The sequence below is a fragment of the Osmerus mordax genome, chromosome 11 (genome assembly GCF_038355195.1).
Source record: "Osmerus mordax isolate fOsmMor3 chromosome 11, fOsmMor3.pri, whole genome shotgun sequence".
Classification (NCBI taxonomy): domain Eukaryota; kingdom Metazoa; phylum Chordata; class Actinopteri; order Osmeriformes; family Osmeridae; genus Osmerus; species Osmerus mordax.
The window spans coordinates 12,284,442-12,311,072 of NC_090060.1; the positions used below are offsets into that span (position 1 = coordinate 12,284,442).

The 26,631-nt window shown below is 40.7% G+C and overlaps 1 protein-coding gene across 1 annotated transcript in view; it reads left to right on the forward strand.

Moving 5' to 3' along the window:
- The window catches only part of cntn5 (contactin 5), a 52,193-nt gene extending 26,334 nt beyond the window's left edge, over window positions 1–25,859 (forward strand). Inside the window, exons 8-23 of the mRNA XM_067245831.1 lie at window positions 1,289–1,470; window positions 2,695–2,831; window positions 3,018–3,147; window positions 6,607–6,751; window positions 10,966–11,093; window positions 11,499–11,674; window positions 13,939–14,059; window positions 15,339–15,497; window positions 16,956–17,105; window positions 17,762–17,832; window positions 21,651–21,885; window positions 22,149–22,258; window positions 22,412–22,598; window positions 22,825–22,937; window positions 23,127–23,295; window positions 24,935–25,859. Of these exons, the coding sequence (XP_067101932.1) occupies window positions 1,289–1,470; window positions 2,695–2,831; window positions 3,018–3,147; window positions 6,607–6,751; window positions 10,966–11,093; window positions 11,499–11,674; window positions 13,939–14,059; window positions 15,339–15,497; window positions 16,956–17,105; window positions 17,762–17,832; window positions 21,651–21,885; window positions 22,149–22,258; window positions 22,412–22,598; window positions 22,825–22,937; window positions 23,127–23,295; window positions 24,935–25,038 (2,317 nt within the window). The 3' untranslated portion in view covers window positions 25,039–25,859. The remainder of the gene's footprint in view (window positions 1–1,288; window positions 1,471–2,694; window positions 2,832–3,017; window positions 3,148–6,606; window positions 6,752–10,965; window positions 11,094–11,498; window positions 11,675–13,938; window positions 14,060–15,338; window positions 15,498–16,955; window positions 17,106–17,761; window positions 17,833–21,650; window positions 21,886–22,148; window positions 22,259–22,411; window positions 22,599–22,824; window positions 22,938–23,126; window positions 23,296–24,934) is intronic.
- Window positions 25,860–26,631: the final 772 nt, after the last annotated feature.

Consider the following 26,631-nt stretch of genomic DNA (forward strand, 5'->3'; position numbering starts at 1 on the left):
TGGCAGTTTAAAGCTAACTTTTAAGTTGTTTGGCTTTCTTTCTCAGGAAGCTGTCAGAAGGTTTATCAATAGGTCGAAGGAGTTCATTATGTGATTATATCACAATGCAATCTTTTCAGAATTCAAACAAATGTATCAGAAAGAAAGGTCTTATTTTGAATGGATTCAGCTGTGACTGGATTCAGCTGTATAGCCAGTTCTACAGACTTGCAGACAGTATTATAGACTAGCAGACACAGTACAGGATTTCTCCTGTTTGGGATTCATCAACTCAAATATTCATACAGTACCTTCAATTCTGCTTTACGATGTTACATGATATACTTTATATCTATAAAATTTAATTTTATAATTTACATTTAGTTTGTTCCTCCTAAGAGAATATGTTTAGCACTAAGACATTGACCTCCCTGGTTTTATGACCAGGTTTCACCAGCATTACATAAGGATTGAAGATATCCCTTGGTAATATTGGTCCGAAAGCTTTTTTAGATGTTAAGGTTGTGCTTAATACTGAACGTGCTTTGAATCCCAGTAAGAGAACATAGCAGCCAAGACGCGTACATGTCCTTGCAAATTTACAGATAAAAAGCTGTGGGATGTAACAATTTCATCACAGCTGAATGATTGATGGGTGCACTGGAGGTTTCCACGATGTCACATTTCCATCTTTCTGAGACCTGTCAACCTGGGCTGTCATACAAGTGCAGCACTGATAAAGTGTGGTGAGACATCCTCTGTGTACATGTACAGCCCATCTGTTATTAGGATTCATAGGGGGGATATCACCAACAAACACTGATGAACGACACTGGTCTAACACTAATCATGAAAACCATTCTGACCAGAACTGGTGACCTGATTTTGCATTATATTTTAATATACTACACACACCTGTGCAAAACATAATGACATTCTAAAGTACACCGCTTTCACTGGAGGTAGTTTACTCATAGCAGACATAAAATCATATCAAATTTATCACACATTGCTAATGATGTCTATTGATTGAAGTGCACCTATGTGCAGATTGAATTTTTTAACGGTAAAAGTCACTTAGATAGGGTTGTACAAGTGATTAATTATTAAGAGAACCATAATATCAGTGAATGGATGCAAAACACATGCTACAGTACAGTATACTGCATGTATTATTAATAGTGCACTATATTTTCCCAGCCTGCCTTTACAGTATGTTGAGTGAGTGTTGGTACAGACTGTTCTAAGTTCACGCCTCAATTCCCTACTCCTCCTCCACCCCTCTCCATCCTCCATTCCACCCACCAAGTCCTGTGCCAACTATCACATGGAGGAAGATCAATGGCAACATTCCCAAAAAGGCCCGGCTTCGAAAGTCCCAGGCTGTGCTGGAGATTCCCAACATCCAGCTGGAAGACTCAGGGATGTATGAGTGCAAGGCAGAGAATCCAAGGGGCGGCACAGCCTTCAAAGGCCATCTGCAGGTTTACAGTAAGTTTCATTTGAGATTTTTATCGCAGCCCTGGCTAAATTCCTCTCCCTAACCTATTGCCTTTTATTGTGCTTTTGTCCCAGTCTGTTCTCCATCTCAGCACTTTCACTGATAAATATGTATACGGCTGTGATATGGTTTGATCTTGGTGATTCTTACAATCTGTATCTACAGATATTTTTGTAATGCTAATATGTTGGACACCTATCTCTTCACTGTCAAGAATATATCCTTTATAGTCTTGGCAAAAATATAAAGGTACATTTGTCACTTTCAAGTAAGTACTTCATTCTAAACAAATCTGTATAGACGCATAATAATTAGATTGTGTCTTGCATTTCCTGTTGACCCAGCATGATTCATCCAAAAATAAACTTGGTTGGAAACCTTTTAGTTGAAAGAGATTGGTTGCAGTAATGCAAGGTCACATGTCCCCACATGTGAGTGGTTTGCCGGAGGAGTCTGCAGCATTTATGTCCCATCAGAGCTCCACATCATCCTGGTCTGTCAAGACAGACAGGAGGCCTCCATTGAGCGAGCTGAACTGGTATGCGTGGCACGGTCTCCTCTACTCTTTGCATATGCCACTTTCAGTGTGATAGCTTTTTTTTCATGTGGTTTGATTGAATGATTATGGTCAGGAAGGTCCCTCTCACAATGAAGGTTCACACAACAGCATGACCTGTGCAAATTACATTCACCGTGAGCCTGCTACAAATTAGGCTCCCCTTTCTCTCTGTGATGTACGGAGAATGGGAGTTGCCAGGGAGTACAGGGGCCTTGGAATCATGTCTTCCCAAGGCTGAGGCTGTTCATTATCTTGGCTCTGTGTGCATGGTATGAGCCCTGGAGATGGGCGGGAGGAAGAACAGGCACCCAACCAGAGAGGTTTATTGCCATGGGCAGGGGCAGTAACTCAAGGAGGCATTGTCTTTGGTAGAGGTTACTCATGCTGTCCTGCCATCGACTGGGTTTGAGATATGTACTCTGAAACACAACAAGTTTGAACTGTAAAGCCATAACTGGAGAGTGGATGTACACTCCTATGTACTGTATCAGGATTATTTTAAATTCAAGTAAATTAGCCACATGATGTCATGCTGTGTGTAATGTACAGTACTGTGTTGTACTATCTGTGTATATTATGCATTTGTTTTAGCTGTGTGTTTGTGCTTGCATCCACTGAATATGTTTCATTTATTTCCATGTGTTTTTCGTTGAAGCCTACCCACAATGGATCAGCATGATTAATGACACCCAACTGGATAGTGGAGATCGTCTCCAGTGGGAGTGCAAGGCCACAGGGAAGCCCAGACCCGCCTATCGCTGGCTGCGCAACGGTTTCCCAGTCACCCCTCAGGTACTCACAAAACGCTACTGTTTCTAAAACAAAACTCCATGATGCATAGGTATGTTAGCCACAAACATAGTGATGGAGCTACAAATCGCAAGAACAGAAAATACTGCATACATACATTATGTGTTTCCCTGTCACTGTCCAATTGTTTTCATGCCAGTTATGAGTTAAATATTATCTTTGTTACAGAGCAGAGTGGAAATGGTGAATGGAGAACTGGTCATCCAGAAAGTGCAGCAAGCAGACTCGGGAATGTACCAGTGTGTTGCAGAAAATAAATACGGTGCCATCTATTCCAGTGCAGAACTCAAGATCTTAGGTATTTATCCATTGTGTGTAGATTAGATCTGACACATTACATTCACATTCATAATTTCTGTTCAGACAGACCTTGAAAAAAACCTCACACAGAAGCCTGACACTTCCAACTTTGTTTGTGTTTGTTATTATTTGGGTGTTTGTCATGTTGACAAAATGAAGTGCAAAAAGTAATTGGCTGTTGAACAAAAAACACTTTGTTCGTAAATGTAGAATAACCAGTTTTTCCACTTGAGTTTGCATCTTCACAGTATAAACAATGAATGTCTGAAAGAGTATTGACATTTTGACACTGAACTAGGCAATGCGGATCGGGCAGAGAGATAGAAATGTAGAAGGAAAAAAACAAACCTTGAAGTGGGCCGATTGGCAATCAATGGTCCCTGATTTAAAAGTGACCCAAAGAGTTGTTGGCATGAATAAAAAGGCCCCCTTGTGGGTGATATCCAATGAGTTGCCTGACTGGATCACAGAGTAGAACAGAGCAATGTGCCCTTAGCCAAAGGTACAATGGAAAACAATGACATGCTCAAGGGGAAAACAACAGGGAAAACACTTTAATTGTGTTACGATGCTTTAAATCAGTTATGCTTGCAAATCCTTGGGTTTTGCTAATTTTCTTAGCATAGTCTAATATATGAGATTTTGCTTGAGATCTCTGAGATTTGCTGTGTAAATGGCTTACAGTTTCCACATGCAACCATCTGCAAATACAATATGCTGGTTGATTTAAGGGTTTATCATAACTAACCATTGAATAAGGATCCCCTCTATTATTCTTCAATCCACCAAACAATTTATATTGTTACATTCTCACAATTGGGTAGGTGAAAGCTTCTCAGAACATCCAAATAATTATATCGTTCCATATGTATGGTGGATTATTGGAAAACAATTGTTTTGAAATGTAGGGGGTTAAATATTGGCCAAACAACCAAAACAAATTCCCCTATGGTTTAAAGGAAGATGGGAAACTGAACAGTGCATTAACATGAACCAAATAATGCCAATACAACTAGAATTACTGTTATTTGACTCTTGGGTTTAATCAGAGCAAGAATGAGTCAAAGTAAGGTTAAATGAACCTGGTACCTACTCTACCATGATCATTGTAAATCAGTGAGAAAGCAAGAGGTGAGCAAGGAGTGAGAGTACAAGGACATAGTCAGAGCTGAGGATAAGGTCTCAGGAGATCAAGAATCCACAGAACAATGCTTCACATTTCCCTTTATACACAAGGACAAACAATCAGACCACTTCTTGACCCTTACTTATCAACATAGGACGAGCAATGCCATGTAAGTTACACAATGGGGTGTGAGAGCCATCAAGTAGAGAGTCCGTCCAGAAATTCCAGACTTTAACATATGAGAGGTGGGGGCAGGTTGACACCCACCCATACAGAAAGAACTGCACTACCAAAGAAGACTTTATGTTGTGAAACTGTTCTCACTTTAGACAGTAACTATGTGAATCCTAAGGCCCTAAACAGCTGACAGGAATCAGACTGCACCTCCATCCTCCACTCCTTGTTGATGCACTCATTTTCTCCCTGTCAGCTCCAATACTGGGACACATCTAGTGACACTTGTGTTCCCTTCTTCTCCTTTGCTGTGGGTCAGTCTGATTTATTATCTCTGTTACTCGCTCTGCTTCTTCAAATGAACCCTATTGCCTTTGTTTGTGAACAGAAACTATACAACCTATAATTGGGTGAAATGCTACCTTCATTTTATTGCTCTCATGTTGCATGATGTGTTTATGATGTTATACACTGTCTTAAAATAGATGCAATCATGAGAACTATGACATGGGTAGATGCAAGGGAATAACTGCTGTGCAGGTTTGCAGCGATGCAGTGTCTAGGGCACCATGAAGACCTAGATTGTGATAATGTTTATCTAAGATGACTAGGAGATGCAAACCCCCCCCCCCCTTCCCCAGATCTACAGTCAGAATGATGATATTTGGAAGCTGGTGATGAATGTTCTGCTAAGCATGTCCCCTGGGCCTACCATCCCAGTGACCTGTGTCCTTTGTGAGATGTCCACAAGCAAATACTATCAGGACAGATTACATGGCTAATAACACTCTGCAGATGAGCGATCACTGGAGGCTACGTGGGGACCTGGCTGGACCACGTGTGTGATCCCGTCCCAGATTTAGCTCTGCTGTGATGGGGATGGAGACAGTGAGGAAGTGAGGAGGGGTTGGAGGGGGGGGGGGACAGCAGGGGGAGTGTTGCCATCAGCTGCAGGGCGACTTTTACTATTAATTTTAAAACAAACACAAAAACCCACAACAAGTGCTTTGTTTTATTACTGTTGTCCATGTCCAAGGGGATCGATGCCTTTCAGGGGTCTGCCACAGGAGACAAGTAGAGGCTTGCTGCATGCGTGGCAGTGGGGCTGGCCACCAGCCAGAGTTGGCATTGAATAGTCATCATGTATAACATCCCCTACACAGCATCACTCAACATTTCAATAATGAGTTCTGACAAAGCCTTGCAGCGTATAGATGGCCCTAATGTCTAAAACAGCTGTAACGCACATAGAACAGTATTCACACCAACTGTGGATGTTTCCTACACTGTTCCCTTTGCGTGCTGCTTCGCCGTACAAGTTAATTACCCTGTCTTCTTTTGCCACTATTGTACAACTTTAGTGAAAGTGGAATTATGGACGTGAACTAAAATATAGTGTATAGAAAATGTGGGTACAAATATGATGATGCAGTCTGTCATTTTCGTGTTATATTCCAGACATCTTGATATGTTTGACACTTATGTAAAGGGCATTGCAATTACGTGTCTAATTTGAAGAGCTGCTGTAGCTCTAGCTAAATTTAACTCATCAGATGTGTCTTCCTATTGCCTCTAGTTAGGATTATTGGAGTTAATTACTATTTAAAAAAAATATATATATATTTTTTTTTACTTTTATCATACTGCCTGAATGTATTTTTACCGCAGGTAGAAATATCTGCCCAACTATAGTGAACTAAACTGAGTCTCTAATTAGCCTACATGGCAGTTCAGTCTGTCCTTAGAATAACTAACACAATATTACAGTTATGAATTTGACATGATTACATGTTTTCAATGTCCTGTACACATTTTATGTACCCCAATGTTCTTTGGGGTCAATTTGACCCCATGCTGTTTTAGCTGTATAAATTATATTAGAAATATCATCATTTTACACACATCTGTTTGAATGTGAGGCTGGGAGGACCCATCTGCCAGAGCAAATAAAACAGAAGCTTGCACATTTTTCTAGTTCTCAGGTTGTGTATTTGTACAAACATTATGGTTATTTAATTGTGTTAAGTTATGAGGTGCCACATATGACCTATAATGTTTATTTTGGATATGCCCTTAAGTACATACACCTCCATATTGGTAATACTATTAGTATTTCCTATGATAATTCACCAACCATTGTGTTTGTCTTCTCTACAGCATCAGCCCCAATCTTTTACTCCAATCCTGTCAGGATTATTGCTACGCTTGGGAAAGACGTGTCACTGGAGTGCAAGCCCAGGGCATCACCCAAGCCAAGGATAACATGGAGAAGAGGAGACCGGAGGATACAGCCCAGCAGGAGGTAATGAAGCTGAGGTCCTCATGCACTACTAACATTAAGACCTGTTCTGCCTGTAGACAGGACACGTGAAAAGAGAAGGTTTAAAAGCACATTTCAAAAGCATATCATAAGAACACTTCTAATGTTAAGGGATCCTGGTATATTTTTGATTTGGGTGCACACCATGGAAAGAAATTGTTTTAAAAACGTGTTGAGTATAGATAGAGGAAATATGTTTCTAATTGATGATTCCTACGGTGGCACATGAACAGATGTTTCATAATGGTATAATTTAATAATAGAGGGGATTGCTTACCTAAAATAGTGTCAGGATTGTGTACCAAAGTAAACCCTGTTATGTTATTGTTCTAGTTGAAAACCCTTAGAGGAATTGTTTACATGTCTCTTAAACAAGTCTGTATCTCACTACAATCTCTGAAATTAAGTGTCATCTTCTGAAGAAAAAAACTCAGGTATTTCCAATGCCTTCGAGGCAGTTTTTCATATCGTCTCAGGGACACTGGCAATTTAGGGCCCTGTGATTGCATCTGGGTTTCTTGTGCGGTTTGATGCATCATCTTTTATGAGAAACAACTCTCCGTAGCGCTCCAGAGGGGGTGAGCAGGGTTGCGGAGCATCAATCAACTGGAGCGACAGCGGGGAAATTATCACTCAGTGCAGTGCATCCAGAGCTGTGAGTGAGGGAGCAAGCCCTTTGTTTAGCAGCTGAAATGTGGCGATCCGGTCAACACATCGGTAACAAGAGCAGCCAGTTGATTATCATTCTGTCTGATTTGAGTCCTCCCACTAAAACACTCAAACCGACTTGCGACTCACAGTTCATTTTAAATGTGGGTGTCACAAAAGATGTTGACTCGTGGATCATTTGCCATCTTCAAGGATCAGCAAATAAGTTTCAGCGTTTTGTATTGTAATGTATTTCAGAGTGTGATTTATTTGAGCTGGCTAGTGGCTAACTTACATTAACTGCCATCTGTTGTATTTTCTTTTCCTGATTATATTTCTCTGGTCCCTCTGACTTGAAGCGATATCGGCCTTGTTTAGCAACAAAGTTGCTAATTCTAAGCATCACATGATTATTTGCTGTCAAATACAAGCCTGCTGCACATGAACAGCTTCCAACTCTCTTACCAGGCTGTATTAAACCCAGCCTGTGATATACAGTACTTTGTTTTAGTGACTACAATGAAATTGATGGGTAGAGATAGGCTATTGACCAAAAGGGTGACAAATGGCCAGAGTTTGTGTATATCTGAAGTATACCAGAGATACTCTAATGCCTAACTTCTATTTGCAAGTTCCTTACATTTTTCCTTTTTGTATTGACAATATAAAGATGACGTCATTGTTTTAGTTAACATGTATCTTTTCTAATATATAATTATCCGAATATAACATTTTGCATAAAGGAGGTTCTGTAGTTAGGACATATATTTAGGGTATATTTCTACTCATCACTGAATAAAGGGAGAGGATCCTTCTCTCGACTTGACCAGGATAGCTTGACCAGGATGATTTCAACAAGGATTTTCTCGCATTAGCAATAGGAAAGAAAGACCTTTGTGGATGGAAGGAAGTTCAATTCTGGGATGAGCAGGGGTTGAATCGAAGCAGCTCCACGTTTATCTGGCATTGACAGCTGTGCTGACTTAATGAAGGTTTGTAATTAACATGGATTTCCGCTAATGTTCAGAGCTTTTGTCTCGTAAATGGAAAGTATTAATCCCATTAGTCAGAGACTATGTGGCAGGCTCAAGTGAAACCGAAGCATATTTTTTTAAAGAGAGATAGACAAAAGAATAGCATAATTTGTTAATTTCATGGAATGTTCACAAACATTATCAAACATTCTTCGTTTTTACCATCTTTTTAATGTACAGATTTTTAAGCTTTTCTTATAAATACCCATTATTACACCAGATTCAAAAAATGTATACGTACTAACTGCTACAAATGGTCATTCTTATTTTGATAGGATATATCTTGGTGTTTAGATACATTCCTTTTATTTTCCTCAGTCATGTTGGACTATTTGCATATCTTGTATACTCAACGGTGCACATTGTCTGTCCTTCCGGTCTCAGTGTGCTTGTAAGTGAAGTATTTTCATAATTTCTTCTGGCTGCAGTTTACTCTAAGATTTTCTGTGTGTGGGTGTATCTTGCTCTGCTTTTTGTCTGACTTTGGGGTGGATATTCCATTTTTAATAAAGATGATTACTTAATAAATATTCACACTACGGCCGAGAGTGTGTGGACACTTTATACACAGGCACCTGCTTCTTGAACTTTCCATTCCAAAATCATGGACATTAAATGAAGTTGGTTCCCACTTTGTTTCCAGAACTGCCTCCACTTTTCTAGCAAGGCTTTCCAATGGACAGGAAATTGATGCAGGACTTGCTTCCATTTAGCCACAAAGCATTAAAAGGTTGGGCACTGATGTTGAGTAATTAGACCTGGCTTGCAGATAGCGTTACATTTGATCCCAAAAGTGTATGATGGTGTTAAGGTCAGGGCAAAGATCACAAAGGGTGATCCATATGGAAGTGTTTTGTCAAGTTCGGTGTGAAAAAATTTGCTTGGCCTGCACAGATACCTGACCTAAACACCACCAAACACATTTGGAAAAACTATAATGGAAAACCAGGCACCAATCAGTGCCTAACCTCTCAAATCCTCTTGTGAATGGAAGCAAATTCCGACAGACACTCCAAAATCTTGTGGACAGCCTTCTCAGAAAAGTGGCAGCTGTTACAGACAAAAAGAGAAGGCCAACAAGAAGGCCATATGAATGGTTTCCATTTCCATAATGTTCAAAAATCTACAGCACAGGTTATGTGTGATGATGAGGTGTCCACTTCCTTTGTGTGTATCATATATCGTCATCCTCCAGAACCAGTTGAAATTAAAAAAATATTGATACTGAACATAAAAATATTTTAACATAGACACTAACAAGGGAACATAGACTAACCATAATCCTTGATTCTAACCCTTCAGTATATACTTCTCCATATAGCCAGATGCTCACTCTCTCTCTTTAGTTCCTTGGAAGGATGTCAGAAACTCGGTTACATCTTCCCTTCCTGGTACACAGTGTATTTGACAAGTTGGAGATGTTGTTAGCTACTGAATACTCTATTCTTAGCAATTTCGTTATAAGTTGCATAGTTTCAACTGTATTTTCATAGCATGTGTTCTCCTGAGCATAACAGGGATGAGGGTGGTGTTGGTGAATTCAGCAGGCAGGCTACTAGTGGTAGTTATAATATAGTAGATTTGTTTTACCTCTTCATTACCCTTGCCTCTCTCCAGAGGACAGCTGTGTGATACGCTTGTCTTGCTTTGACAGGATTTTGCTATAAATTGGACGTACGGTAACAGTTGTCAAGGTTTGACAATCTCAGTTATGCAACCACTGTGCGTGTTACATGTATCATTGATTCATAGCTTCTTTGAATATACATTATCTCAAATATGCCTAGTTCATGTCAGATGAGAAAAAGAATGCATAAAGCTACACTTCAGTAGAAAGTTGTGGACCATACTCCCCTGTTTACAGTACTTGCCTTTACACATTGAAATGTGTTACTGTATTTATTGACATTGAAATTGTGTGATTACTTGGGTCCAATGAAGGATTTTGGATTGTTTCAGGGTTTTTTTTTGTAGGTCTTTTTCCTGTTGAATTTACATTTTAAATTGAACCCTGTTTGCAAATACTTATCTTTACTGATAGCATCTGTTGAGTAATCCGCTTCCAGATAGGACTATGTAATACTATCAGCAGATCAGGATCATTAATGAATTTAAATAGTTGATTGATCTTGTATAGATGGCCAAACATTTTTGTTTCAGTGCTCAGTCTCTCTGGCACAGTACCCTTGAAGGTTATAAGGAATATTCACTTGCCAACAATTGTGTCCTCAAAGAACTTGGTGCAACTTTCTTGTCAGAAGAAACTTGTCGAATCTATACAATGGGAATTGTTTAGACCCCCCCCCCCAAAAAAACTTTAAATCCCTCATGTTCCTAACTAAAAGTATCAAACCCTTTGTCTTTTCAAGCTGTTCTTTTTGACCTTGCACATAGTGTATATATGTTCATTAATACTATTACAAACAACTGAACATTCATAACATGGTGTCCCAGCAATTTACACATGCATTTGTTTCTTATACCTATATTGATTTTTTGTGTCCTTTCTGACAGGATTATGCTGTTGCGGAACAACACTCTGAGAATCGTTAACTCCAGCCGAGCGGATGAGGGGAACTATGTGTGCCGAGCTGAGAATCAGTTTGGCTCAGCAGAGATGACTGCCATGCTGTGGGTAAAAGGTAAGTGATGCCCACGGGGCCTGTATTTTCTGCCAAATTAGCGCAAGTCAACCACCAGCAAACAATACCTTCTGTCGTCGCTGCCCCCTCCACGCACCTCTGCCTGGGTGCTCGGAACACCACCGGAATTTATTGTGGTTGTTCAACCATGAAGTTAGGGCTTTCACATTCCAACGTCATTTCACAAGGGCACACCTTGACTGTGTTAGGGCTGTTACATAGATGCAACATTCACAGTCAAGATCAGAGGACCCCAGAATGTACCGGACAAAGTTGATTGTTGAGGCCAAGTGAAGGTTGCGTGATTTGTGTGATAATAAATATGTATTTGTTGCTGCTGCTCAGTATTAGCCTTGGGTAGTCTGATTGTTGCACCATGACAGTGTAGCAGTGTTGTGCTTTCAGAGGCCATGCGTGTGGAGCTTAGTCCCAGCAGAGTGGAGGTGACGGTGGGGGAGAGCGTGGTTTTGAGCTGCAAGGCAACACATGACCCATCGCTGGATGTGGCTTTCCAGTGGCTCCTCAACCAGAAACCTTTAAACTTCCAACAGGACGGCAACCACTTTGAATACATCCAAACAGTAAGGGACTTTACCATTTATGTAGATTCAATTGTACTTTGTAATGGCTACACATTTAGCAACTATTTAGAAGGTTACTTATATTTGGCAGTTATTATTGATTGAACAGATGATCAATTTTGTAAAAAATGTACCTTACCTTCATGCATGCATAGTCACTGCTCTGGTTCAAGAGAGGTTGTACAGTATAGTTTATGATTTTAGGCACGACTCGTTGCACCGTGCAGACTTGTTAAACTTGAATGAGAATCAATCTCTTGAAAGGTCATGCAACCCCAGATGTCATCATGATTAAGAACCTGCAGTAGAACACATCGTAATGCTCATCAAAGTGAACAAGAACCCACAGATAAGCACAGAGCGCATGTTAGGTCGCTGCTGTGATTTATACCTCCTAAAGCAGTAGTGGGCTGCTAGATTGAGGAGATGCACAAACCCTTCACAGACAATGCTGACCATCTCAAGAGTATTTTTCTTGTCATTTATTCAATCTTGAAATGGCACAACTGAATTCGTACATGTATTTGAAAATGGAAAAGCAAGCTTTCTCTCTAAGAAGAATGATGGGAGAGATTGAAACCCTCTCATCTTTTTGTAGGGAAATTAGGAGGTAAACACAGCCTCCAGCAATTGATTTGAGTGAGTGATGAGCAAAACCACAGACTGAGCTAGACAAACACACACACGTGTGTGCATGCTCACTCACACTCATACAAACAAACCGAGCATACAGTATGCAACTTTACATAATTTAGACTGTTACTTGTGTTATTTCAAATTAATTCAATTTGGATGGACAATGGTTTATCTGTACAATGATAAAAACGAGACCTCTTGCACTTTTTTTATACTTCCCCCTACCACCTTAATCGTTCAAAAACAAATAACCTTTGCATGACATAATTGTTTGCATGGATGATCATTTCAAGGCTTTTCAGTACCCTTTCTGCCTGCACAAGTTAATAGTCTTTCTATTTCTCGTTCTGTAATTGGAATGAATCGGCCTGCCTACAGTACAGTACCTGTCAGAGCTAACACAATTAGTTTTATCCTCTAAATAATGGAATATAGGCATTTTGTCTTTTTTCTGCAGGCAAATACTTCAACACTGTTACCTCCAAATCAGCACTTAGCGAATGAGTGAGATCATTAATTGGGAAACCCAAATGTAAAGGACGGCATGTGAAATGGAATTCATAAAATAAATTATAAAGTAATACGTTTATGTGAAACAAATTATGAAAATGAAATGCAGCTCAAATTGTGAAGTTAGAGGCAGGCTGCTTGACAGAACTGATTGAAAGAATATTTTATTGTACTTGAATTATGTATAGGCAGTTACTCCACATTACCAATTCCCTCCTCCCAAGTACATGTGCTGTAAATAAGGGTAAAAGAAATGTAAAATATCTTATGCAGTATACTAAAGATTGAATCATTTTAAATGTAATATGTTCTCTTTCAATAGTTTCCTGAATTGTAATTTATTTGTCAATATATATATATAAATGTTATCTTAAGTGAACAGTACATCCATCACCATATAACTACATAGTATCTACATAACAACCAGTATTATTAACATGGTTACAAATGAATTGTCATGTAAATGCAGGTTAATGCAATTACAAGGTTATCAGAATTTTACTATAAACTATGTAATAATGTATACAACTATAATAATATTTAATCAAATATAAGTCCTCATGTCAATACAGTGTTGTTACCACAGTTTATACTTTTCAGTGAGCAGTCAAAGAGACAGAATATTGAGGAAGAAACTGAGCACACCCTCATAGATGAACACCCAACATCCAGTATTCCTGTGAAGTCCCACTCTCTCCACAAGGGCCTGAAGTGAGCTGTTGAAAAATATGACATTCCTATCCTGGTCTGTCCTCAGTTAGAATCCAAACCCTGGAGAGACAAAGCATTTTTAGTGGCAATGCTCTACAGGCACAGAGGACTTCGACTTGATTCATGGTCTGTAATTTTAATCAGGTTATGTGCTAAACAGCTGCCTGTAGACCTTGAATTGTTCCCAGTCTTGCCTTGGGCGTTTCTCATTTCAAGAGACAGAAAAAAACACAGGGGGACTGAAGGAGAGTAATAGCGAGCAAGCATCAGAATTTAACAGGAATCTCTTAAGCCCCATGCACCTGTATGGGATATTACTTGAAGGATCACATTGCTTAGGTGTCAAGCACACATGGATGTTGGATTTCTCTCTAACTTTTCTGTGACACTCCCTGCTTGTCATGCAGCAGTCCTCAACGGTGGATTTGATGATAAGGAGCATTCTGCTGAAGCATGCTGGGAAATATGGCTGCCGGGCTCAGACCAGTGCTGACACGGTGTTTGCGGAGGCAGAGCTGCTTGTTAGAGGTGAGATTGTTATCTGAAGGGGTCTCGTTAGCTCATGTTGGTAGTCATACGCCAGAACTTAACCAACCAACTTTGACATGGATTACCCATGGAAACGTCACTCAATATCATGTTGATGTGTTTCAGCACCAGGCAGGTCAGGAGTGATTGGCATTGTGCTGAAATCTGCCTCATTTTAAGGGAAGATGGTGGAGGTGGTCAGGTGTTGAAGTCATTTCAACTGTTGACCCAGCCCAGACCATTTGAGTGGCTCAGAATGTTACTGCACTTTTCTCTCTAAGGAGAAGCTAATTTTCTACATGGGTAGAATATGGTTCTTAAAAACAGAACAGAGGAATTTACCATTTTAATCTTTGAGGATAATGTCACGTATGAAACCTCAGATCTCTCAATACTGTCATACTGTATACGTGTACACAATTAGACCATGATCCCATTGACCTCAAAGATTCTTACAGAATTTTGCGTTGTTTCAGTTACATGTGGTTAGGATTGATGACATGTTTTTCTTAATGGCTGTTTATAATAAGAGCAGAGCCTCGACTTCATAGTCCTCAATTTTTAAACAGAGGTCCTTTGCTGCTTTACCCACAGTGACACACAATGCATATTAATGTCTTAAAATGCTAATCTACCTTTCAATGCAACCTTTTAATGGTCTCTTCTTGGGGACACAAAACATTGGTTTTCATTGGGCGTACCAGCTGTCAGCTTTTCATTTACAGCTGTTACCCCTAGAGCCCTCAGACGTTTGCTGCACTTGCAGATTACATTTACTTCTGAAGGCTGAGGTAAACATATGTTTGGTTGTATCAAACAGAGGACAGTCTGCCGCCACACAATCATGCTCAACAGAGCTGACAAACCGCCTCAGAAAAGCCAGAGAAAAAGCTTCAGTAGCCCTTAATCAGCATGTAATCCTTGGCGAGAGATCTATGTCCGCCCAAATCCTGGTATGGTTAAGTAAGTCGTTGTGTTTGTGTTCTGTGAGATTACAAGAGGGAAATGTATTGAAGTCTTTGCTATAGACACTTAATTTCGCTGCTCCTTGCATACTCGCGTGATTGCATGCATGGATTTTAATAGCAGCCATGCGTGTTAAAGACATGGTAATGTGAACCAGCTCATTCGGTATTCATTTAAACAGCAAAGGAGATTGGGTTGCTTTTCTTGTCTGGTGGGGTGTGTGCAGCCGCATTGAGGTCTCGCCTCAGTGGTCCAGCTGTTTAGGTTTGTAATTTAGTCTCTGTGTCTCATGACCTTCTTCTCTCCCCACCAGGTCCCCCAGGACCCCCAGGAGTGGTGATAGTGGAGGAGATCACAGACACCACCGCCACTCTGTCCTGGAGTCGCGGGGTGGACAACCACAGCCCTATCAGCACCTATAATTTACAGGCCCGCAGCCCATTTTCATTAGGCTGGCAGACTGTCAGAACAGGTAATCAATAGAAAGGAAAATGTAACCACTGGATCTAGGGGAATGGGGGACTTGCTGTGGCTAGAAGTCCACTCAGAGGTCTGCCTCTTGCTAAATGTCTTAAGGCCCATAGCTGAGCTAACAAGTGCAAGGTCACTGTTACAGTAATATATTACCGAAAATATCATTACGTGTTCAGGTGAGTCAGTACCACCTTTAATGTATTTATTCCTTTTGACGAGTCCTCTAACTCCCTCAGCAAAAAAAATGACATTCTTACTCAACACTGATTCCAATAATCTGAAGTCAGTTTCTTCTCAAAGTAGCAAAGGTTTCAAAAAGTTGGACTGTTGTCCTCGGTTCAACTGTCATTTTATGTTTCAACTTGGCTGTTGTTCAATGGAGATTAATGAAAAATTGAGCTCATATTAGGTGTCAGTGGTTGGAATTACATGCAAAATCGTGTCAAAGGGTAAAGGAAAATTAACCTCTTTTGGCAGGAATTACAAAGCAGGCTTCTGTTCATCCAGAGTGCTGTGGGACTGCAAATGTGCTGCACCAAGTTTTTACTTGACTGTCAGGCTTTATTTTTTGGTTCTTGACAGCTAACTCATCTAATACTACCCTGAAATGTCAAAGGATAATAGCTAGCTAAAATCCTGTAAATTATGTTTACGTCCTGCAAATACTGGGAATGGTTGAGAATAAAAGTTTGTATGACCTGATAATGATTCATCCCTATACACGCACGCACACACACACACATATATATAATATCACCCTCTTCATTACTCCTCTTACATCACAGCTGTTGAACAACATTAATGGTGATGAAACACAATTAGGGTCTCGGTGACACATTGTAAGTAGTGAACTTGTTAAGATTAGCATGAAGCAAAGGGGGCTTTTAGCTCGCGGGCCTTACAAACAGAGTTATCAGCTCATGTTTGAGTAGCAGCTTGAAAGAGTGGCCTCTTGGTAATGTGCATCGGATGATAAGAGGTTGCTAGCAACAGACCAGTCTGAACATATGGGGAATAGTGATCTAAGCCAGTGAGAATCTGCTAGCTCATTTGTGTTATGAATGCTCTCTCTCGGTCAGCTATTCATTTGCAAGATGCAGATATAGGCTTATCCACACATCCCTGCTTTACAGAGACTATGTCTGAAATGGTGAATACAAATATAACTGAGTGCATAGCCAGTACATTAGCCCATATTCACTTATATAGGTATTACTGCGATATAGGGGAGTCAGGTGGCTGAGCGGTTAGGGAATTGGGCTAGTAATCCAAAAGTTGCTGGTTCTATTCCTGGCTGTGCCAAATGACGTTGTGTCTTGGGCAAGGCACTTCACCCTACTTGCCTCGGGGAGAATGTCCCTGTACTTACTGTAAGTCGCTCTGGATAAGAGCGTCTGCTAAATGACTAAATGTAAATGTCTTCCATACGTAAGATACCATGGTGTTTTGTTCACAGACCCAGAACCAGTCATAGGGGACTTAGAGTCAGCCATGGCTGTGGACCTCAACCCCTGGGTGGAGTATGAATTCAGAGTAGTGGCCAGCAATGCTATTGGGACCGGGGACCCTAGCGCTCCTTCCAGAGGGGTTAGGACAAAAGAAGCAGGTAAAAGTCACCCGCCCACAGAAAAACAGCATGGCCAATCTACACCAAACTATTCTGTTAAGGTTGTGATTAAGATGCAGACTATGTTCAATATCACTGGACAACATGGCATTTTAAATCATGATGAACATTTTGGTTTTAGCTATATTATTAAATCCGTGCAGTGCAATGTTTCTTCCATAACATGAAGTGATATAATGTACGTAGTTGGTGCCCCGCACAACTCCTCATAACCATGCTGCATTTCCTTTGTGAACCCTCTCCATTTTAATTGGCCTAGACATTGAAAATAAGATGCTTACTTGAATTTAGATAAGTTTAGTGTTTGAGCTAAAGCACCTAGGCACTCACACCCGGAGGCAAAGACGTGGCAGAATCAACTATTTATGGACAACACCTCACTGTGACAGTTTGGATCAAATATGCAGCCTCGCTAAACTCCAAGTTTCTCGTTATAATATGAAAATAACAAAGGTGAAGGGTAATAAAAAAAATACCATACCATACTAGCCTTATCTATTCAACCCAATTAACAAGCTAGACACAGTTAATGAGTGTTTTGTGCATTCAGGAGTATACAGCTCTTATTAAAATAATCTAACATGTACAAAAAGTGTTCTACTAAAAGACTTGTGTTGCTCTTGTGTGCCACACAGTACCATCGGTGGCTCCAACTAATGTAAGCGGGGGAAATGGCCGCAGGCATGAACTGGTCATCTCGTGGGAGGTAAGGTCTTCTGTTAACCTCCAGACAACAGCAATGTCATAACAAATGTGACCAAATGCCCATGTGTCATATGTTTAAATATTGCCCTAGTTTAGAATTATTAATGGCCATGTTTGTCCTCCATTGGTATTGCCGCAGCCTCCACCTTTATTAAACTATACCTATCTGTTAGGCTCACTCCAAACAAGCATATTTACAGATTGCAGGTCTATTGTAACTTTACTCCCCTATGAAGTGAACTGTCAGTGAGTCATGAAGTCGGTGTGCTGGGTTATGCTGATGTGGAGTGTCGCTCTAATGATCATGTAGGTTGCCACAGTATGTGCCTTTTATTTAAAGGTCTTCACTTTTACTAGGGAATATCTGTCAGACATTTTTAAGATGATTAAGCACGGTTGATGGACGAGGCTTGTACTGTAGGTTCAGAAGCATTACAGGGAATGGTCTGGTTAATGATTGTCTTAAGGACCTACAGATGATCCCATTAGTTTATACTCAGTTAATTGAAAATGAGCTTTATCAGTGAACTGTGAGCATAGATTTCAAGACATGTGAACCCACCTAGACCTCACATACTCCAGAATAACCTCTCAGCATGATGCAATTGATGTCAACTGTCAGGACTGAGTGTTTGTTTGATATGGTGTGGATAGTAGTTTCATTTTAAAAACAACAATATCAAAACAGTAAGTGTGAGAGAGAAAAAACAGTTTTCTGTAGCTGCAGAAATAGAGATTTCGAGCCATTGTAAACTAAAGTGTTTGTGTGGCTCTGTGTGGCGGTGTTGTAGTGAGGCAGTGTGTGATGAAGCAGTCGCTCGGCAGAGTGAATTACAAGTTTGGTCTCACCAGAGAGGCATGACTGATGATTAACCTTCAGTCTTGAAGCAATCCCTCCACAAATCCAAGGATATTTTGGGAGCATCTGTTAGGAATCCCATGCTTCACAATGCTTGTACAAAATGAGATTCACCACACACAATTTTAAGAGGACACGGTATTAGCATGATATGTTTGTCTATAGAATAGCACCTTTGGCTTTTCAGGGAGCTTTGGGGATAGCATTTTACAGATGAGCACACAATGAACTAAGCTGTAGGGTTTTCAGATGAGGGCAGTTAAAGGTGCTATTAACTGGGGAATGGTGAACAGATGTGCATGTAAAGGATGGTTGTACTTGTGGTTATTTAGGACAGAGCCCAACTGGCATGTGGAAAATAACTTTCTCATGAGGAGAATTACATTCTTTTCTACTCTGTTCCTAATCACTCAAGAAAGCTGTTAGAGTAACGACAATATAATCATACTTCCTATAGTTCCTTCTGTGCTGACAGTTCAATTAAAGGTGGTATTAAGTATACTTGTCAACAGTTAGCAGTCAGCAGTCTCTATCTTCATCAGGACATTCATTCTGTTTCTTTATTCACTTTGTATTTGGGTTTATGCATTTGTGTTATTATTTCCTAGGCATTTACTCCCATTTGCACTGAAGCTTATTTGAGGAATCAAAGCAAGTTACAGTGACCCACTGCCCATAGTCAGTGAGTCAGGATTTGTTCACTCATCAATACATTTGTCAATTTAGAGGCTAATCATGTGGCAATGTCCACATGCTCTATTTCAGTGGGCGCCTGCTTCAGCCAATTTGGCCATTTTTTCAAAGACAATTTTATCTCTGCCCTACTTATTATTTTGGAAATGAATCAAGGTTTTGTCACTGATCAATGGAGATGAATATGGAAGGAGATGGAGCAAAAATGTTAGCTCCTTTTGGCAGTCAGGCCATGTGAGTACACGGCAGCCCATCCTCTCCAATCATCAGTGGACGGCTGTCAAAGGCTGTGTGTCAGTGTTGGGCAGGGTTATTAAGCAGGATATATAACTAAACAGTCACCGCTGCTTCTCTCAGCCGTCTCATTAGGGAGACCATTTTCTGGTTCATGGTAAACTATGGAGAGGACCATTAGAGATAGCCCTTTCGTCACCATCCCTAAACTCAGCAGGCTGCATGCCACCGACTAGGAGAATTACCCTGACTTGAAGCAGCCCTTTCATACTGCACTTAACAGATGAGGTAAGGGCTCCACTGCTTTTAGAGACCACGGGTCGGAGGCAGCCCTTCAAAAGCCAGGCAATCTCTGATTAGAAATTGTGATGGAAGTTAATTCATTTTCCATGAGCATCTCTTGCTTGTTAATTAGACAGCCGTGGAGATCGGCCCTAGTAGAACAAGATGTGAACTACATCTCCATCCTTCACACTGCCTCTCAGGGGCTGCTTGTCTAATCTGGGTGAAGCCTTAAGGGGACGTTATTATTTTGAAGCCTGTGCAAATCATCACATCATGACATGACAGACGTGATGCTAGAAACCGGAGTGTACAGCTGTTTGTCATTTATTTAATTTAGTCTAAGATTTAATTTGGGCAGCTCATACTTTAATTACATTTCCATCTCCCCTAATAAATTGCATTTGGTTCCATTAAATGTGTAGCAGGTGTTGGAGACAGCTCCCAGGGTCATCTCTTTAGGAAAACAGCAGACAGACATTAATGGCAGAACCCAAATACGAGTGTCCCAAATACCTCAACTTCTGTAGTCGATGGAAACCCACATCAACTCTCAAACGAACATCGGAGCAGATGGAGTTTGTTATCACTATCATCCAAGCGGAACGTTAGCAGTGAAGCGTTTTTTGTTTTACGTTTTGGACCAGATACATTGGTGTTTTTTTCTTCTAATATTTAGATCAGTAAGGAGTAAGGAATTTTCAGTACTTTTTGACAGCATTCTATGATTTATCTCTATGACAGTAACAGATTGTTGATCATTTTACACAAATGAATGACTTATCGCTGCAGTTTTACATACTGCATTATTGTACGTACAAAGAACATGAAACTGAAAAGAAGAGAATGATGCATTTTCCTCCATCCGTATGTATGAAAAATATTTGTAGAAATATATTTTGTAGTAATCCCCAATCAGACTGCGAGATCCCAAGCTGATGGGAAATACTGTATACAGTAGATTTAACATCCCATAAAAGGTGTCTTTGCAAATGTTACGTGAATCTAGTGATCCCAATTAACTGAAGTGTTCATGCCTGCTACCAAAGAGCATGACATTTACAAGTGATTTATTTCATTACAGATAAATTCATCTGGGACTTATTGACATTTTGATATTATTCCTTTCTTTTCAACATGTTATTGCACACATTGCTCTCACAAAAGAGGATTTCCAAAATAGAAATATGTTAATGATATGCCTTTCAATTACAGAAGTGTAATGCCAATGTGCTTGTGCTTAACACTGATACCTTTCAGCCAAGTACCATTAGAAAGCTATCCTTCTCCTTAGCTGATTACCTGATGACAAGTTGTTGTCTGCCAACAGACAAGAGTCACAATTACCAGTGTCTGCTATGTTCATATACCAGTGAAAAACAAATACTGTTCCTGTTGAATATATTGGTCTCACATGAAAAGAACACAATTAATGTTTCTGTAGGTGGGAGGGTTTGAGTGCAGCTCTCTGAGGATGTAGGTGCTATGTTTAGTTCGAACCCTCTTACATCAGCCAAAGCATTATGCACAGCATTTTTGGTTTACCTTGTTACTCTGATGCAGAAACATAATTTCTTTAGAGGATCATTTAAATCATGATTGAGGCCAATGATTTATAATGTTGATAATTGTCCTAAAAAGATAATCAATTCAGCAGTGACAGATGTGTTTTATGTTACTAAATATATTTTTTTTCATGGCTCTTTCTGTTCTGTTCGATTTCTGTTCTTTTTCTGATTCCTTGCTTTAAGCCTGTGTCTGAAGAATTCCAAAACGGTGAAGGCTTTGGGTACATTGTGGCGTTCCGAGCCAATGGGACACGAGGTTGGAAGGAGAAAATGGTGACATCTGCAGATTCCACAACTTACAAGTATAGAGATGAGACCTTCCCTCCCTTAACCCCCTTTGAAGTGAAGGTGGGGGTGTACAACAACAAGGGAGATGGCCCCTTCAGTGGGGTGGTCACTGTCTACTCTGCTGAAGGGGGTGAGTCCTTCTGATAGGTTACATGTAAAGTACAAGAGTCACGACCTGCCCAATTACGTAAGAAGTTCAAGAAATGGGTCTGTGTATATCTAATTGACTGCCTGTGTTATATAATACAACTTGGTCCTGTGATCTTATAATCGGACATCGTATTTGGAATGATTCATTCACGCCCCTAGCTTTGACGAAGTAGCTCTCAGCAGCTTAGAAGCAGCACCACATGTTTCAGTGGGGTTGGTAAAGTTCACTGTTCTCTTACACAGAGCCAAGAGAGGCCCCATCTGACATGAAGGCTTCCAGCATTTCTTCATCGGAAATTAGGGTCACTTGGAAACCGCCCAATCCTGGTCCTGGAAGACCACAAGGATATGAAGTATGTGTACTGTGTGAGTGTGTGTGTGTGTGTGTGTGTGTGTGTGTGTGTGTGTGTGTGTGCGTGTGTGTGCAGGTGAATGTGTGCAAGTGAACGTGTGCCAATGAGTGTTTGGGGATTCAAATGTATTTTTACTTATTGCTTGTTTGGTAGGTGTGCTACTGGAAGGACATGGAACAGGAGGAGTCAGGAAAGAGGAGGAGGACTTTAGGAAATGAGACCTCCATGGTGCTGACAGGATTGGAGGGCAACAGCGTGTATTTCATCACAGTGAAAGGCTTCAACAGCATCGGCCAGGGCCCTGCCAGCAGTGCTATCACAGCCAACACAAGGAAAGACCGTGAGTGCAGCACTGTTGCATAACAAAGAGACATACAATACATCCTTCTAAATGTCTTCTGAATGTTGTACATTGGATCATCTACGGTATTGTTTAATGAGCAAAAACAGAGAAGTGAATGAAAATATAGGAAATCTGCTTTTATTGAACGTATTGTATGTATGCATCTGAATTTGACGGAGCCCCATGCCTCTACCTCTTTTGCTCTCTCTTTCTTTCTCCTCAGCTCCAGTTCAACCTCCTAGCAACCTCATGTGGATTCAAGAGGGCAATAATGTGTCTTTGAGCTGGGACCCAGTCAGATCAAAGGACAATGAGTCCGCTGTCATTGGATACACGGTAATCTCTCTCACCAGCATTCAAATGGAAAAAATTCAGAGGTAGAGGGTCAAAAAGCATTGCCAACACCCTCAGTGATCTAGCAGTATGTTGGAAGCCAGTGACCTCGGCACAGCCATATGCCGCTGTATTATTAGCTCTGGCAGAATGACCAGTTGAATCAACAGACATGTTGTGTGTGTCATTCAGGTCCTACTAAGCCAAGAAGGAAGAGGACACCATCAGGTGACCAGGACCATCAACCCCTCCGTGGTGCTCTCGTTGCCGGAGGGTGGCACCTATATCATGGAGGTGCGGGCAGTTAGTGAGGGTGGCGAGGGGGCAGCCAGCTCTCAGGTCCGAGTGCTCACCTCCTCTGGTAAGGTACAGAGACGAGGCTTTGGTCCCTCTTCAAAGTCCGTCTCCCCCTCTTCCTGAACACCATCTGCTTTATTCGGTTTCTCTTTTGTATATTTTCTTGGAACGCTAATTGAGTTACTGCTCTTGTGTGAGCCAAGTTTTTTGTTTCCTAATACTGTTTTAATTACCACCCCCACACAAATATACCTTCACTGCTGCACAAGCAATTATGTTTCAAAGAACAAGACAAACAAAAGCTGAAACCCCATTTTGTACAAAATGCCAAATTAGCTATTCGGGAAAAATAACTTTGAGCCAGTGGATATATAATACAAAATCATATTGGATTAATGTGCTGTAATATCATTGTGAGAGAATAACATAATAAGTTTTGGCTGCCACGTGTTATCACATTATTGAATCATTATTTGGATAAAACTATCAAGAAAAATAATTTTACCTGATAACGTATTAGTTAAGTGAGTGCTTTATTTATTGGATATTGTGGGTCCCCAAAAGTAAGTAAGAATCAGTGATTACATTGTTAGTACATTGTCGGCAAGTATTACAATACCTGTTGTCGATTACTAATTGGCAGATATTGTTTGATTTCAGAGAACAATGTTTATACTGATAAGTAGGGCTGTCCCCACTCAGTCGACTAGTCGATTTTCGGGTCGATATGCTCTTCGTCGAATAAGATTTTTTTAGTTGAGCTGCCGTATGGCAGTGTGAGATCTGATTCCCGCTTGTGTCATTATTGCTGAATTAACTAAATGTTCTACAGGAATTGTAGATTATATTATTTAAGACCAATAAAGCAACTCTAAAAATATATAATTTAAAATAAAAGGTGTTACTGTTTTCCCTTTCGTTAATCTGCGCTTTGTTTTGTTTTGGTATCTTGCACACGGCACGAGCACAATTGGCTGCCGAACTACAAACTCTGCCACAGCCTACTTTGTCGGTGTTATTAGTCAAAATGGCAAAGAAATCTGTGGTATGGCAGCATTTCATTAAAGTACATTTACAAAGTACCGGGTGACTGGAAAAACGTTGAATGCAAACTCTGCCAACAACGGTTTATTTTTCATAGTTCGACGTCGAATATGATGTAGCCTACCACCTGAAAAACGTAAGTTGGCCTAGCCCTACTTCGCTCATGCTAACGCGCTGGGTTGAAAAATGAATATGCCTATTATAAGAATCACATCCAAATCGAATACATTATCTTCTCCGGCCAAGACAACAAAATATTTCTCTGTTGCACCGTTCCCCACTCAGCTTCTACGTAAGTTCGCATGGCGCAAGTTCAGGCAGTGATAAGCGCGCTCTGATGATTTGCATGTCAAAGAATCAATATTTTTAATTTGTAGTACATTGTAAGAGATACTAAATACCATCGGCATTCGGTTACAACAGGACTGGTGATACAAGTCCTATTATTAGTAGGCTATTAGTGGCTGAATCTGCAATGTCCAGCAGCCATTGAGTCAGATCGGGAAAATGTTTGTACGTTTTTTTTTGTTTCAAATTTCAATTAGTCGTTTTTTCAAACGTTTTAGTCGAGTCTTGGTCGACCAAAGAAAATATTAGTCGGGGACAGCCCTACTGATAAGAAGTAATAATAGCATTTTGAATGTTTTTCCCTTTTCCAGGTGTCCGAGCCAAAAGTGGCCAGTGCTCGTTGCACAGTGGCCTGCCACTGGGCCTGATGTGGACGGTTCTGCTCCTGGTTCCTCTGGTGCCTTCAGCTTCTTAGTGAAGCCTCCAAGCCACCCTCATCTCCCTTGTGGGACCCAGCCGCCTTCTTCTCCTCCATCCCCCAGACTGTCTGCTTGCTTTGGCCTTACCTGTCCCACAGGGCCTGGGGCCTGGGATCAGCTGAGGGGGTACTGCTTCTGCCAGTAAAGGACAGTCTCAGATAACACCTCAACTCTTTTGTTTCCTGTTCATGTTGAGCCTGAACTTTAGACCTTTTTTTTGCCATTCTTTCCAACATCACTGTAGTGTTGTACTGTAGTGTACATTGTGTGGAAAGACTTGTTTTATCATTTACCTTAACTTTATGGGGCGTTTTCCTATTGACTGGCATCTAACTACTTCCAGACGGCTCCTGCAGCTCTGGGGCTTCACAGACCGTGAACAATTCCCCGAAAGCTGCTGTGGCTGTAATACAGGGATCAGCCGGGCTGCTTCTTTTCATTACTTATCTGCATCAATTTACCCCTTGGCTGCCTAACAAGCAACCCAGCAACAGCTCAGTAGAGATAAGTGCATTGTTTTTCTTATTCACACATGAAGGGAAAAAAGTTTTTTATAGTACTGAGGATATTACTATTTCCAGACTTGCTTTTTGTACATTGTGTTACCTTTAGAGAAAAACAGTGGTGTGTGTCAGCTACGTCAAAGTTTCTGTTGTCCTGGTAGCAAAAAGCAGTGCTTGGTGCCATGTGGACTGGTGGATGTAGAGGAGGTGGAAGACAGGGGCTCACCTGTAGTGCCCAAACACATTAGACAAAGATGATGACTCTGTGATGACTCATGGTGTCAGTACAAATAAATGTGATGTATTTTTTTTAGTATTTGGCTGTGGTCTGGTTATTATTCTGTAAAGGCATGTCCATGTGATACAATATGACTTTGTAAGCACATTACATACGCTATAGAGTCAATACAAACTGCACAAACTCAATTTGAAGAACCTTATTTTACATCTGTCTTTACTTCATGTACAATACGTTCTATATGTTTATTCCTACATCATTGCTACTATTCAAATGTGGTAAAGGGGAACACCTCTCCTCCCTGTGGCCATTCCCCATGTGCTTAACATAATAGGAAAGGAATTGGTATCCATGGATGAGCCACAGGAGTCTGTAAAACTCCCTATACTGTAAAAGTGCTGCAGGAAAGTTAAACGGGACAGCATCCACCCAAGGTATTTCTCTTTCCTTTTAGGCTCCTTCCTCATCTTGTCAGCAGACAGGCCTTATCTCCCACTGGGCAGAAATCCAAATGAATTTGCTTCAAGTGTAATTAATGTAAGAATGGCAATCTGTAACCCCAGGAATAGTCCCTGTGCCTGTGTTTTGCCTGAGCAGACCTCTCCTTGAGTAGAAGAGTGAATCCCACCCTGCCTCCAGCTCCCTGGACTCCTCATCACGGGGCCTGATAACCTGGCTATCCCTTCACAAGTTCAGGCAAGGTTACCAACTCAACCACCAGAAACCCAGAAACATTGCAAGACTGGGGACAAATGTGGCTCCAAGCCGTCTATCTCCGTAAATACAACATTGATGTTAGACCTCTTTGTTTTTGGATAATGCCTTTTTTTGTGAATTCCTTTTTAGGA